General features: G+C 41.3%; 2 protein-coding genes across 2 annotated transcripts; one reads left to right on the top strand and one right to left on the bottom strand.

Moving 5' to 3' along the window:
• The first annotated feature begins 1,321 nt into the window (after positions 1 to 1,321).
• On the top strand, positions 1,322 to 10,881 carry LOC106939979 (vacuolar protein sorting-associated protein 4A). The gene is made up of 11 exons (XM_015022577.1): positions 1,322 to 1,555; positions 3,027 to 3,138; positions 3,221 to 3,365; positions 4,489 to 4,550; positions 4,916 to 5,035; positions 5,156 to 5,312; positions 5,397 to 5,545; positions 5,686 to 5,767; positions 6,953 to 7,172; positions 7,322 to 7,462; positions 8,554 to 10,881. The coding sequence occupies exons 1-11, from the start codon at positions 1,535 to 1,537 to the stop codon at positions 8,653 to 8,655; spliced, it is 1,311 nt and encodes a 436-aa protein (XP_014878063.1). The 5' UTR covers positions 1,322 to 1,534; the 3' UTR covers positions 8,656 to 10,881.
• A 140-nt stretch (positions 10,882 to 11,021) lies between these two features.
• Positions 11,022 to 13,819, bottom strand: LOC106939980 (cyclin-dependent kinase 10-like). Its single transcript, XM_015022579.1, has 5 exons — positions 13,071 to 13,819; positions 12,769 to 12,892; positions 11,911 to 12,050; positions 11,764 to 11,816; positions 11,022 to 11,689 (listed from the first exon to the last, which is right to left on the bottom strand). The coding sequence occupies exons 1-5, from the start codon at positions 13,148 to 13,150 to the stop codon at positions 11,586 to 11,588; spliced, it is 501 nt and encodes a 166-aa protein (XP_014878065.1). The 5' UTR covers positions 13,151 to 13,819; the 3' UTR covers positions 11,022 to 11,585.
• Positions 13,820 to 13,955: the final 136 nt, after the last annotated feature.

Here is a 13,955-nt window from a genome sequence, read left to right as displayed (position 1 = left end):
TTGTGGGAGGTTGCTCATACGTACACGGTACAGCTTTTCTAAAGTTTTCAGATCACTTGAAGGTTTTCACATTTAAAAAGTATGTTATTCCACATAATGGACTGTGGCAAAATTCAAACTTCTCATGAGCTGCTTTCTTATTTATGCTCTCCTTGCTCTGTCTGTTTGCACCACCCAGACATTTCCCATCGGAAACTCGTGAGGGGTGACCTTCCCTCCATCCAGGTCTTGTGCAGGTCAAAGGTCAGGAATAGGTTAGCTAACATTAATGGGGACCCCACACATCCTGGACACAAACTGTTTAAAAACAGACCAGAAAGGGGGCTGTTTCTTCCCCACCCATGAACCCAGATTGATGCCATGCAAATTTTCGCCAATGAAATCTGGTCTTACCTTTTGTGAAAATAGTGCATATATATTTTATATTTCAGATGTCCGAGAGCAAAACAGAGCTGAGGTCAAATACCTTTTTTTGTGTGCACAAGGCTGGCAAATAAAGATGATTCTGTTTTTCTTAGTGCGGCACAGGAGGTTCCTGCACAAAGATTGGATAAAACCTGGAGCTTAAATGACAAAGTGATAATTCTACACTCGCATAACAGTACACTTTGGTAATTTCAGATTTAATGGCTTGTCCAAGGGATTTTACAAGATGTGGTGGAAGGAAGCTGTTCATGCGGCTGCCACATAGCTGTGCTGAAAAGCTGTTAACTCTAAAAGCCTTTAAAAATACTAAAACCCTGAAGAACATGCTTTACTCTAAATTTTGTTAGTGGACGATAAAAATGTATTACATTTGCACACTGCTAGATATTTAATGTATTACATTTTACGCATTAGATGTTTACCTTTTTTTTTTTTTGCTACTTTTTAAAATTATACATTTGTGTTTCTGTGGAGATCTTCGCTTTATGCTTTCCATGCAGCACAGACTGCTGCAGAAGATTTTTTTCTGTTAACAACCATCATTATCTTCAATAATTTTTTGAAGAATTTAAATTAACGAGTTACAACATTTAATTTCCCTTTGGGATTAATAAAGTATTTTTGAGTTGAAATTGAGTGTAATACCCAAAATTCGACGCTAGGTGGCAGTAACTTAACTGACCTTGGCAGCTATCAAGTTTGCTTTAATTAACCGGATCTAATGATTCCTTGGCTCCAAATTACCCATATATTACCAACATCTTTATCGTTGTTATTAGTGTGTAGATTAGCGCTAGTATTTTTTTTTCAACAAAATGTACATAATTGTCCAAAGATGTGTTTCTTTTAAGAAGAACTACCTCCGTTTGGAGGCTTTTCTGTAGTTCTTTGAAAACTTGAACCGGAAGCTTTTCTCGTGTCAACCAGCTTGTCTGAAGCTGCAGTGTTGTTGTTGCTAGCGCTTTAGCCGCTGCTCTGTTCTTGTCATGTCACTAACGGCCAGTTTATCGTAAACATACTGTCACAAACTAACATTTTTTTAAGGGTTCACCTTTGTGGAGGGATAAGAAGATAAAGCTGTGGCCGGGGAGCCGAAAAGTGAGATGAAATGACAACGTCAACACTACAGGTACGTTTCAATGTTAGCCAGTAGCGCTAGCAGAGCTAACCTTTTAGTTTAAACCAGCCTGGTTCTGTGCAATTAAAACAATGAACGTTTTTCTTCAAGCCTTTGTATTGGTTTATATCTTATTACTAAAACTATTTAGTATCGCCGGATGAATTCTAGATTTTAGTAGTCGATTTTACTTGATTCAAAACCAAGACAAAAGACTTAAATACTACACACCATAGACATAAATGCATGATTATGTCTATGCTGCTCACCTTCCATAATCATTTGAAGTATATATGTATTGCTGCAGGTGCTACCCAAAACTATTTATCATATACAGTAAATAAAATGGATTGTTTGTCTTTTAAGGTTCAGAGGTCACAAACTTTGTTCAACAGTTTTGCTTTTTTTTTGTCTTCTTCCTGCAACTATCAGACCACAAATCACAAATTTTGACATTTGTAAGCCATCTGTCAATAACCTGGAACCACAAAAAAGTTGCACAAATAAATTTCTTGTAGCAGAACAATATGAGTTCACATTACATTTCTCTTTAAGGGTAAATAAATGTGAGGTTTATCTTGCACAGCAAGAATTTCAGGGTTTGTTTTGGTAAAATTATGTCCAACATCTCTTTTTTTGTCCAACATAACCTTTAAGCAGAATAATTTCCCTGGTTTACAGAGAAAATGTCCAGTAAACGACAGTTGTGTCGATGACAAAGTCTTGCTGATGTCAGGGGATACTGGACAGACTGGTTTGTGACTGTAGCTCAAAACACCGCTTTGTACAACAAAGTCTACGTGGGATAAACGATGCTACAGAGGTTTGCTAAAACTGAACAGTCACTGCTTGCCTGAACAGTTACGAGGAGCCTTGAATTCAGCTACAACATTCAAGATGGCGCAGTCAGAATTTGATGTCAATGAAAGAAAACGTGTTTGGACAGAATCTCTGCTGTGTTTGTATTTAGCTGCCTTCTGGTCCTTTTGCCCCACCGTTACAGTTTTAACCTCAGATCTCCTCCTTCAGGTCTTTTTGGACTTACTTTGACATTTGATGCTGTAAGAGGACAGCGTCCAATTCTAGTCGTCATGACACAAGTGCTCTGTTTGTAACAGATTTATTCCCTTTGCGTAGCTTTTTCAACATGTGCGACATCAGGGAATGCAACACCTAGCAGTGAAGCTGGAAATATGTAAGACATGCAGGACTCCTGTCTTGGCTGACTCAAATTGGACATCTCGCGTAATATACTCATGGTCTAATGGGATTGTGGTTTGATCTGGAAGATAGTTTCTCATAATTTGTGAAAAGTTAACAAGGTCATAAAAAGGATTAGAGCCAAAGTGGAAATTGGGGATAATACGAAAAATCTTTTCAAACTTTAAATTGGAGAAGCAGGCTGAGATTCTAGGCTAACAGTTTGAACTCTCAGTCTATCCAGCATTCATCCTCTGAAATTGTATTTCCAAATCTGCTGCAGAAAGCGATTGATCTCGTCACCAAAGCCACAGAGGAGGACAAAGCGAAGAATTATGAGGAGGCTTTGCGATTGTACCAGCATGCTGTGGAATACTTCCTGCATGCCATCAAGTGTGAGTATTGCATCCCGTCAATTTGCCTGCCTCTGCGGGTGCCGTGTTCTTCACGTTGCTGTGTGATGGTCACTGTGTCCAGATGAGGCCCACAGCGACAAGGCCAAGGAGAGCATACGAGCCAAGTGCATGCAGTACCTGGACAGAGCAGAGAAACTCAAAGACTATCTGAAGAACAAAGACAAGCAGGGCAAGAAGCCCGTAAAGGAGGCACAGAGCAATGACAAGTACGTTGTTTCTCTCTTCTTAAAGCACCCAGAGTTCTCGGTGCCTTGCTGAAGTATTCACACCCCTGGAGCTTTTTCAGATTTTATTAAAATCCTGCAACAAAACTTCAGTGGAATTTGTTTGGATTTTATGTGATGTGCCAACACAGAGTAGCCGAAACCTGGGAAGTGAAAGGACAAAAGATACATGGTTTTTAAATTTACAGATGTGATGTAAATTTTTCATTTTTTATTGCCTCCCTCGGCTTATAAGGAAACACCTTTAGAAAAAAAACAGTTTCCAGCAGAGGTCAGGTAATTTGTAAGCAGAGTACATCTCTGTGTTATCAACTCTCATTATGAATGCAGCTGTTCTGTTTCTGGCCTCGGAGGTTTGTTAGAGAAAATTGGTAGACAAACGACATCATGAAGGCAGAGAAACTCAGCAGACAGGTCAGGGATGAAGATGTGGAGAAGTTAAAAGCTTTGACTTTCTCACAGAACTCTGAAAAACTGCCATCCCCATGTTAAAACATGCTGGTGGCAGCATTATGCTGTTGGGGATGCTTTTCTTCTGTGAAACCTGTTAGTGAGAAAATGGTTGGAGCTTATTCCCGGTCGATCCTGGAAGAAAATCTGTTTGAAACTGTGTTGGACTTTTGGTTTGTAGCAGAACCATGGCCCTAAACATAAAGCTGGTGTTGCAGTGGGATGCTTATTCATTTGCTAGAATGGCCTAGTCAAAGCCCAGACCGAAATTCAATTGAGAATCTGTGGCAAGACTTGAAAATCAATATTCACAAACGCTCTCTATCCAACATGACGAAGCTTAAATGGGGGGAAATCTGGGTATGGAAAGCCGTTTGAAACAAACCCGAAACACGGGATTCTGCAAAAATACAGACCCAGGGAGGCTGAATACAAATGCACTCAACACGTTTTAGATTTTTATCTGTTTGTACCGATTTCTTGTATTTAATGCACAGCTTTGTGTTTGTCTATCACATGAAAATCACAATAAGGTCAGTTAAAATTTGTGGCCGTGATCCGAGACGTGGAAAGCTTTGAGGCGATGTGAGCGAGGTGACGAGGTGCTGCAACTAACGCGGCTTTGACGTCATTTTACTTTCTGTTTGTTTTCAAGGAGCGACAGCGACAGTGAGGGAGAAAACCCAGAGAAGAAGAAACTGCAGGAGCAACTTATGGGTCAGTCGACTGGCAGAGATTTTTATCTACCATAGAAAAAAAAACAAACTGTGCATCTGACTATATTTATAAAGCAGCAACATCACCCCGATGGCATCTTTTGGCTCATCTTCCAAATCATGACTGATGTTTAATATTGGAGTTGTTGACTGAGCTGCCAGACTCTCATGCAGCTTTACTGATGCTAGTTTATGACAAGTTCTAGTTTTGTTACCCCATTTATCAGGATAAAAAAAATATTAAAATGTAGAAAATTCTCTACTGTTAGTTTCTTCGTGCTGATGGGCTTTTATTTGTTTTGTAGCGCCACGAACAAGCTGTGCATCGGATTTCTCATCTTTCTGAGGTCTGTTTGTGTTTTCCAGGTGCCATTGTGATGGAGAAGCCCAACGTAAGGTGGAACGACGTTGCTGGACTGGAGGGAGCAAAAGAAGCTTTGAAGGAAGCCGTTATCCTGCCCATCAAGTTCCCTCACCTCTTCACAGGTTTGATCTTCCCAACACTCGACTGTTTCTGTAGCAACCGATGTAACGCTTCAGTGGGTTAAAAAGCCCTCAAGCCTGGTTTGAAAGTTTTATTTCACTGCAGCGTCTCTTCTCTCTCAGGCAAGCGGACTCCGTGGAGAGGCATCCTTCTGTTCGGTCCTCCAGGGACGGGGAAGTCCTACCTGGCTAAGGCCGTGGCCACCGAGGCCAACAACTCCACCTTCTTCTCCGTGTCGTCCTCTGACCTCATGTCCAAGTGGCTGGGAGAGAGCGAGAAGTAAGTTTTGCATCGACGCAGCGTTACGAACATGGACGGATCCGCAGCAGCTGCAGATTGAATGTTTCTGTCCGTCTCCGTCAGGCTGGTGAAGAACCTGTTCGATCTGGCTCGTCAGCACAAACCTTCGATCATCTTCATCGACGAAGTGGACTCGCTGTGCGGCTCCCGGAACGAGAACGAGAGCGAGGCGGCGCGACGCATCAAGACAGAGTTTCTGGTCCAGATGCAAGGTCAGGAGCTGCGCCAGAAAAGATTACCCCTTGACATTTATTCAATGTTTAGTTTAAACATGAATCCTAGCTATTACGATAATAACATGTAGTCACCCAACAACAGAGCCTGTGTAGATGTTAACCACAACTTATTTTAGGTGTTGGCAACAATAACGATGGTATTTTGGTGCTTGGAGCCACCAACATCCCCTGGGTGCTGGACGCTGCCATTCGCAGAAGGTCAGAACATCATTACTTCCTAACTGTTAGCTTGGCTTCTGGTGGGCTTCTTGTACAGGTTTGTCACACTTGTAACCATTTTGGGTTATTAACAAAATATTTTTTAACCAGGATCACCCAACCAGACAGTTTCATGTTTGAACGCACGAGTAAAACGAGATGTAACTATGTAATTGTAGCAGAAAGCATAACTTCTATTAACTGAACTGGTATGTCTTTAAACACATGCAGGGATGTAAAATGCATCTACGATAACAAAAGTTGTACCTCTTAAAGGGAACACGCCTGTTTAACATGCTTGGGATCTGTAATTATAATAATCATTTTAAAGCTCTTTTGACATGTAAAGTGACGTATTTCTTTTATAATTCAACTGACAGACAAAACCTGTTAAAGGAAAATATCCTAAATAAAAAAAAAGTGAACTCACCCTCAGGCTTACACATTAACTGCAACACCAGGATGTAAATGATAAAATGGTGATGGTCGAGTTTTAAATGTTTAAAAACAGTATCTCCAAATATAAAGTGCAGTGGGCAACTGGAAAAAAAAAAAAAGCATTTCCTGCGAAAGTGCAGCTGAAAGCTGAATATTTTTAGTGACAATTGCAGAAGCATCTGACGTCAACGGCAGAAGACGTGCAGAGAAGTAAGAAATGGGCAGAAGCAGTAGAATAAAGCAAAATCCTGTAAAATGCAAATGGAAAAACTGCAGAAGAATGAAAAATTCCACCCAAGGAATATTAGAAATTCATTCTGCTTACGAAGCTAAACTGTAAAGGTCACATAAGCTAAAACTAGCAAAAATAATAATGGTAGCATCCACTCTATAGTGTGAAAAAACCAAGAAATGTAATGAGGAGAAACATTGAAAAAACAAAACAGTCTGCAATCTTCTTTCAAAGAAAAACTTTCTGCTTATCATAAGTTGGCTAAAGCATATATAGATTATGCTAATGGTTGTGGGTCACCATCATGTTTTTATAACATTATAGTGTGATAACAGCAAGGTGTGAGGTGTTAGCTACAATATTAGATGACATTCTGGAATTAGGGTCGGATTGGGAACCCTCAAAGCTAGTGGGCCAGTGGTTTTTTTTTTTTTTTTTTAAATTTTTAAGAGGAATTTTATAAAATCTGCATATGAACCATGAAATCTCGTTAAAGTCGTTCTCTGTGGGATCAGATTCGAGAAGAGGATCTACATCCCTCTCCCGGAGGAGCCGGCCCGAGCCCAGATGTTCCGACTTCACCTTGGCAACACGCCACACAGCCTGAGCGACGCCGACCTCCGCGAGCTCGCGCACAAAACGGATGGCTACTCGGGCGCCGACATCAGCATCATCGTCCGGGACGCGCTCATGCAGCCGGTCAGGAAAGTCCAGTCGGCTACTCACTTTAAAAAGGTACTAAGGCTCAGAAGCGGCGTGAACCGCCGACCTCCTGGATGTCATGTTTGATGTTTCAGATCTCTAATCTAGAGTTCAGGTTGAATGGTTTTCATTTCTGAAAAGGAGTCTCTGTTTTGTTTTGTTTTTTCTTACTTTCCCTGCAGGTTCGTGGTCCGTCCCGAAGCAACAACCAGGTGATGGTGGATGACCTGTTGACCCCGTGTTCCCCTGGAGATCCTGCAGCCATAGAGATGACCTGGCTGGATGTGCCTAGTGATAAGCTACTGGAGCCCATAGTTTGCATGGTGAGAGACGACGACGAAAAATATGTTTGAAACCTTGAAGTAAATCAATGTTTATCATCGACTTCTTTTGTTTTAGCTAAACTCACAGGCTTCCTGGACTATATTTATATCTGTGATTGATTTCCGAACCGTTTCTATTTAGATTTAGACAAGTAATCTGGATTATCGTCTCTTCTTTTATCTTGAGCCTTTATGGTTTTAAACAAAAGCTTTACATGTTAAAACAGGAAGAAATTCTGAGAAAACTTGGACCCTTTTGACCAGAAAATGGGCCCTTGCTGGTGGTTGTCATGGAGACAGGATGACCCTAAGACGCCACTCTTTACATTATTCTTCTATCGCCGTGCATGGTGGCAAAAATAAGCCTGGATTCCTGTTGTCATGCTCTATTTAAACTGCAAGGAGATCAAATTGATAACTAAGAGTTTTTAAAAACTGATGCACTTAAAAAATTACAATAGATTTTAAAATGAATAGGCAGGATTGCTAATAATTTAGCAACCACTAGGTTCTAAACAATTATCAGTAAATTAAACATCAGACACGAGTTTACTAAAAGAAATAAATTAACTTTGTAAGACACTTTAGACATGAAGTGACGTTAAGTAATGACCAATGATGAGTTTTCTGTATTAAATAAAAAATAAAATTTTTCAGATGTTCCAATTGAATCTGTCACCAAAAACTAAATGTTTATTATTATGGAATCAAGAAGAAATGGTCGTTTCAGTATTTTTTTTTTCTGTCAGTTTTTATGCAAAATTCTTATAAAAAAAAAACTACAACAGACATTTAAAAGTAACTTTAAACTTTGTTGCCTACCTTTCTTTATTTTCTGTTTTCACAGAAGAGGCTCTTTTCCACTAGGGGAATCATTTTGTCCTAAAATCTGAAAACAGAAATAGTTTTAGTTTCATTTTCGCAGCTTTAATAATAAAACATTTTGCTGTGGTTCCAGGTGAGTTTTATTTTGCAGCAGCTGGGAGTCGAAACATGCCTGACCCTTGATCCAGATAAATCACCAAGGTGAGATTTTGGAGCAGGAAGTGGCAGTGAATCATCATCATCTTCTTTGTCTTCCTCCTCTGCAGTCGGACATGTTGCGCTCTCTGTCCACCACGCGTCCCACAGTCAACACAGAGGACCTGTTGAAGGTGAAGAAGTTCACAGATGACTTTGGGATGGAGGGTTGAGGGATGCCGACCCCGGAGGCTCAGACCTGCTCCCAGTGACGCCACTCCTCTTCGTCCTCCTCCTCTTCCTCCCCCTCACCACTGCGTAGGCTTCCATCTCTCAGACTGGTCGACATCCTCCTGGTCTGACGTCTGTTAAATCAGGCCGCGATTACAGAACATCCGAAGGACGTTTTCCAAATGCCACATTAGACAAATCTGTGTGGTTTTTTTGTTTTTTGGTAGTTGGACAGTAGGTCTCATGTCTCTCGCCCTCATTTCTGATGATGTAACCCTGCAGAATCCTCACTACATGAACTCGGCTGCATTTTACGCTGGGAAACACTCCAAGTCCGCCCCCCTTCGCCCCGAGCCGACCCGCTCTACGACTGAAGGACTGTACGTTTTGTTGCCGTCGTGCACTTTGCTTTGGATCCACATGAAGGACCCTGATGACTGAAGGTGAAGCAGAAGTTTATCATTTCCACCAGGCATGCAAGCGTGTGAATGCATCTCAGTGTTTTTATTGTTAAACGTGCGTGTCTTAATGTTTCTGTTTAAATGTCAGGAGCCGGTTGTTCGCTTATTTAATGTCGAAGCGTGTCTGCCACGGGCCTGTAGCTGCAGGCCAGTAGCAATCTGACTGAAGAGATGTGCCAGACTGGGAGAAATACGCCTCTAGTTTTTATTGTTCCTAATCCCGGGGTGAAAAATTTAAAGATTTTCTGGTCTCCTTTTGTCACGTTGTAACAAATCAAAATATTTGAACGCTAAATTTAAAAAAACAAAACAAAAACGGTTAATTCGTTTTAGCTTTATCGATCATAATAATCATAATAAAAATTATTTTTCTGCAGATTGAATTTTTTTTTTTCCCATCTATTCTCATTTGACTTTATACCAGGAAAAAAGGAAAATCACTTTGAAATGTTGGCGTTTTGCCTGCAAAATGTCCCAATTCTTCAGTTTATCTGAATTAAGAGACGCACCGATCAGACTTTTTCTGGCCAATAGGAATTTCTGGTGGCACGTTTTCCGCCTTAAAGATTATACAGCAGAGTTGATGGAGGTCGTAGTTTTAAATTAGCGTTTCACAAATTCCATAAAATACGAGATTACATTTGAACCCAAATCTTCCACTTTTCTTTCTGTACCTTTTACACACACAGACTCGTCACACTGTGTTAGTTTTATTATAGGCTTCTGACAATAAACAGAAGAATGAGAGTCCACCCATTAACTCATTAAATATGGATAAACACAAAACGAAAGCCAGAGACTTTAAAGATAAAATCCCACCAGTGATTGCTTCCAACAGATGCCATAGCCGATATTGCAAAGACGATTTAAAATATCATGCAGCTCTACTTTGAATCCAACAGGAAAAGAAGGATTTTTCCGGAATTTAGGCATAAAATTATCATCTGATGAAGTTTTTACTTTACGCGTTAAGCAAGAAAGTTTCAGGATTTGACCTGCAGATCAATGGAGGAAAAGTGGGAAAATTCTGATTTATCTGAATGATTGAGGCATTTTGAGATCAAATGCAAAATTAATCTAATTTTGACAATTAAAATTTAAAGACTAGAAAAGAGAAATCTTTCATTTGTAAATAATCCGAAGCAGTCATTAGGTATTGTAGTTACTGCTTGGGGGCAACAAATGTCAATGTTTTAAAACTTTGGTTAAAACATTTAACTGCATCTCATTACAGCTGAACCAAAACCATCACTTGACTCTTAAAACCTTGTCGACGCCCATGAAGGAGACCCAGTCCGGCACATCTCTCAGATTCCCCTGCACACGTAGTGTTAACCTTATTTATGATGATTCGTCACCTCGGTAGAGAAACAGTATGTTTACACTTGAAGTATTACCTTTCTTACTGATTTAGCACCTTTGAAAGGCCTGATTTTTGTTTTTGGGAGAGAAATCCACACTAATTTTCCTTTGAGATGCTGTCTAGTTTTGTTTTCAGCCATCTTGGTTGTTAGGAGTGCAGCTGGACGTCTTCATCGACTGACATCAGGACTCCAGGCTCCGTGGGTTCTGGCTGAGCCATGAGACTCGTGGTGAATTGATAACTCAGTGCTACAGTAGTACGGCTCTGTGTTCGTCCAGGTACCTTCTGGTTCAGTGGGAGCTTAGTTAACAAAATCCCTCGTGTGGGGAAATAACCTGCTGCTGGCTGTGTAACCATTTCAACTAATTTAACCGGAGTTAATAAAAACTGACATTTCAAATGAAGCTGGTGTTGGTGTATTGTTTACACACACACACACAAAAAAATATTCAGGACTGGTTGAGTTTTTTGTAAATGTTTTTAATTTATATAGTATTTATAAAAGGTATGTTTAGGTAAAACAAAGATCTAATTAAAGTTTTTTTACACTGACATTTTTACTGAAACATGCAATACAAAAGGACACAACCCAGCAGGTTAGTATTTGTCCAGTCATTACAGCTCGGTGGTTTTTCAACCTGTAAAACTTTAATCATAAATGTACACTGTGCCCATCAAAGCACTACTGTTCATTATAGAGGCAGAATGCACCAAGGAAGAAAAACAAAGGCCTTTATACAAACAAAAACAATAAAAAGACATCTTTAAATATTTTCTTTAATTACCATGAAACACTTTACCAGGTTCTGATTTATTGTGAATTAATTAAAAATTAAAAATATTGGATCTAAACACTGAAAAATGTCACGAAATGTACCCGTTTGTGTTTAGGAAGCAAGTAAAAATGAAGAAAACAAAACAGAGTTATCTTGTCATGTTACACATCTGATAATTTAGCCCACTTCAGCTCTTTTGGTTTTGATCACGTCAACACTAACAAAGTTGGCTTTAAAACTGCGCGACGCATCGTTAGCAGTCTTATTTTCTCCCCCTGAACTTCGCCTCCAGTGTGACACCGCAGCTCCCCACCAGGGGGCAGTAATCATCCTCAGACCTTGCTGCTCTTCCTCCTCTTCGGCTGGCTCTCCGCCAGAGCAACGGCTCGCTTGTTTCGATGGTGCGGGAACGTCGGCATCAGCTCCGGCTCGCAGGCTGGAATAGAAGACAGGCCGCAGGGGTTAGCAGAGGTCAGAGGTCATTCACTAACTGCTGAATAATAAACTCACGCAGAGGTTTCTCTTTGAAGTAGGAGCTCTCCAGACAATCTTTGGCGGTCGCTCTGGGTCAGGAAAACAGAACCGCACTTAAATCTCGACCACACCGTGTTGTAGGAGTAATAATAATGATGATAATAGTAAATCCATGCGTGCTACCTGCGCTGTGGGTTGTACATGAAGAGCAAGTTGAGCAGTCTGTGTCCAGCATCAGACAGCCAGGTGAACTTGTTCTTCAGGTTGTTGTATGGCTGCTTCCTCAGGCTGTACTGACCGATGAGCGGCAGCTGAGAGAAACCCTGCACCAAACACGTCGTCTTTATTAAACACTGCAAGAGACGGAGTCTGAGAGAAAGAGCTACTTCTACAGATTTTAGAGCAACAAATACACATTTGCACTCAAAACGCTCACATCTTTTTAGAAATTTACAAGCGTTTTCTGGAAAATTTCTGAGCTTTTTGGTGTGCCTTTTTTTTTTCCCCTCCATCTACAATGGCCCTGAAATGTACTTCCACACTCAAAACGTTCACAGTTACACACATGCAGGTAATAACATCCATTTCCCTCCAAGTTACGTACCGAGTTGTGGCGTTGGATTATGGCTGGTAATGTGAAAGCGCTTTGAATGTGACAGAACAGCTGGATATAAAAATGCGTCACGTTTATAACAGGGATTCAACGAAGTTAAAATGATACCAGTATCTAACCATATCGAGTCACAGAACTCAAAGACGTCCGAGAGCGACGTCTGTATTTTTGCCTGACAGAAAAGTCAGATTACGAGATTAACTAGTCCTGTCAAGACAAAATGCAAAACCTGAGACTGACATATGAAAGGCCAGCTTTAAAAACAAAAAGACATTTTAAGGCCTAATTTCAGATCCATGAATTTAAGACTCTTTTAAGGCTTTTTGCTTCAGAATGAGTCGGCTGCACTTTTATTAGAGGCATATATTTTTTTTTTTTTCTGCGCCGTTCATCTCTGGAGGGTTCACCCTCCTGGACCAGAGCCTCACCGGCCAGATGTTCTCGTTGGGCGTCCCCAGCAGCTGCACTATCAGGTCTACCTGCTGGATCTCCGAGGTTCCGGGCAGCAGAGGTTTGTGGGCCAGCAGCTCGGCCAGGATACAGCCCACTGCCCTGCGAAGGAAACGTCACGTCCTGCTTCATCTTTTACAGTGATGTCAGAGCAGCTGGCGTCTCTACAACTCGAGTACCGACGTGGCACATAAAAACCTCAGCACAGCGTGAGAACACCTTTTCTGCTCCTTAGAAAACCAAACTTGCAAACTCGATGAGACCCGCTGGGATTTCTCACCACATGTCCAGAGCTGTAGTTTGAGTCTTCGTCCCCAGGAGGAGCTCCGGAGCGCGGTACCTGCGTGAAGGAGAGGACATGGTTGGACTGCAGACCTCAATGAGATAATGAAGCTGGATTACTGCAGAGGATTAACGGGGAAGAGTTTCCACTGAGGCAGCGCAAGCACAGCAACACGGGGGGGAATTTCCACGGCGCATCGCACACAGATCAACAGGGATCAAACAGAAGGAGACCCGATTATTCACCGCCGTCACTTTTGGACATCATCTTCAACAAGGAGGCTGAGTTACTCAGGAAGCTGGCTCTTGACTCAAGAAGCTGGCTCTTCTTGCATATTAATGGGAAGTTGAGTGGAAGGAAAACGATAGGTAAGATATACCTGAAAGTTCAAAAATATGTTCAATCCCTCGTGTGAGAATGTGAAGAGGATGATATGACAAAAAGGCCTGTAGTTCCTCTGGAGGAGCTGCTTCTCACGTGAAAGAATCTGTTTGACACGCAGCTCTCCACAAACCCTTTTTGATCAACATGGAAAACAATAAATAAACTTAACACTTCACATTCGCCTGAAAACACCATGGGAAGTGAAATCACTACGATTCTCTTCAGGAGGGACAGGGAAGCCGGTCAGAGTTGATGGAGATGAATGCAGAGAGAACACCCGTTTAAAAATGCAGAGGTTGCACTACAGCACAACAACAAGCCTAAACATCCAGCCAGAGCTACAATGGAACAGTTTAGATCAGGGGTCCCCAAACTTTTTCCTGCGAGGGCCACATAGCTGTTCCTTTCTCAGGTTGGGGGCCGGTCTTAGGGTTTTGGAGAAAGAAACCTTAGAAAATTCTTATCGGGGGGGGGGGGGGCATTTCGCCTTTTATTGAG

Source organism: Poecilia latipinna, unplaced genomic scaffold (assembly GCF_001443285.1).
Source record: "Poecilia latipinna isolate Pla-1442-1.1 unplaced genomic scaffold, P_latipinna-1.0 Scaffold3052, whole genome shotgun sequence".
Taxonomy (NCBI): domain Eukaryota; kingdom Metazoa; phylum Chordata; class Actinopteri; order Cyprinodontiformes; family Poeciliidae; genus Poecilia; species Poecilia latipinna.
This window is presented reverse-complemented; position numbering and strand designations above follow the sequence as displayed.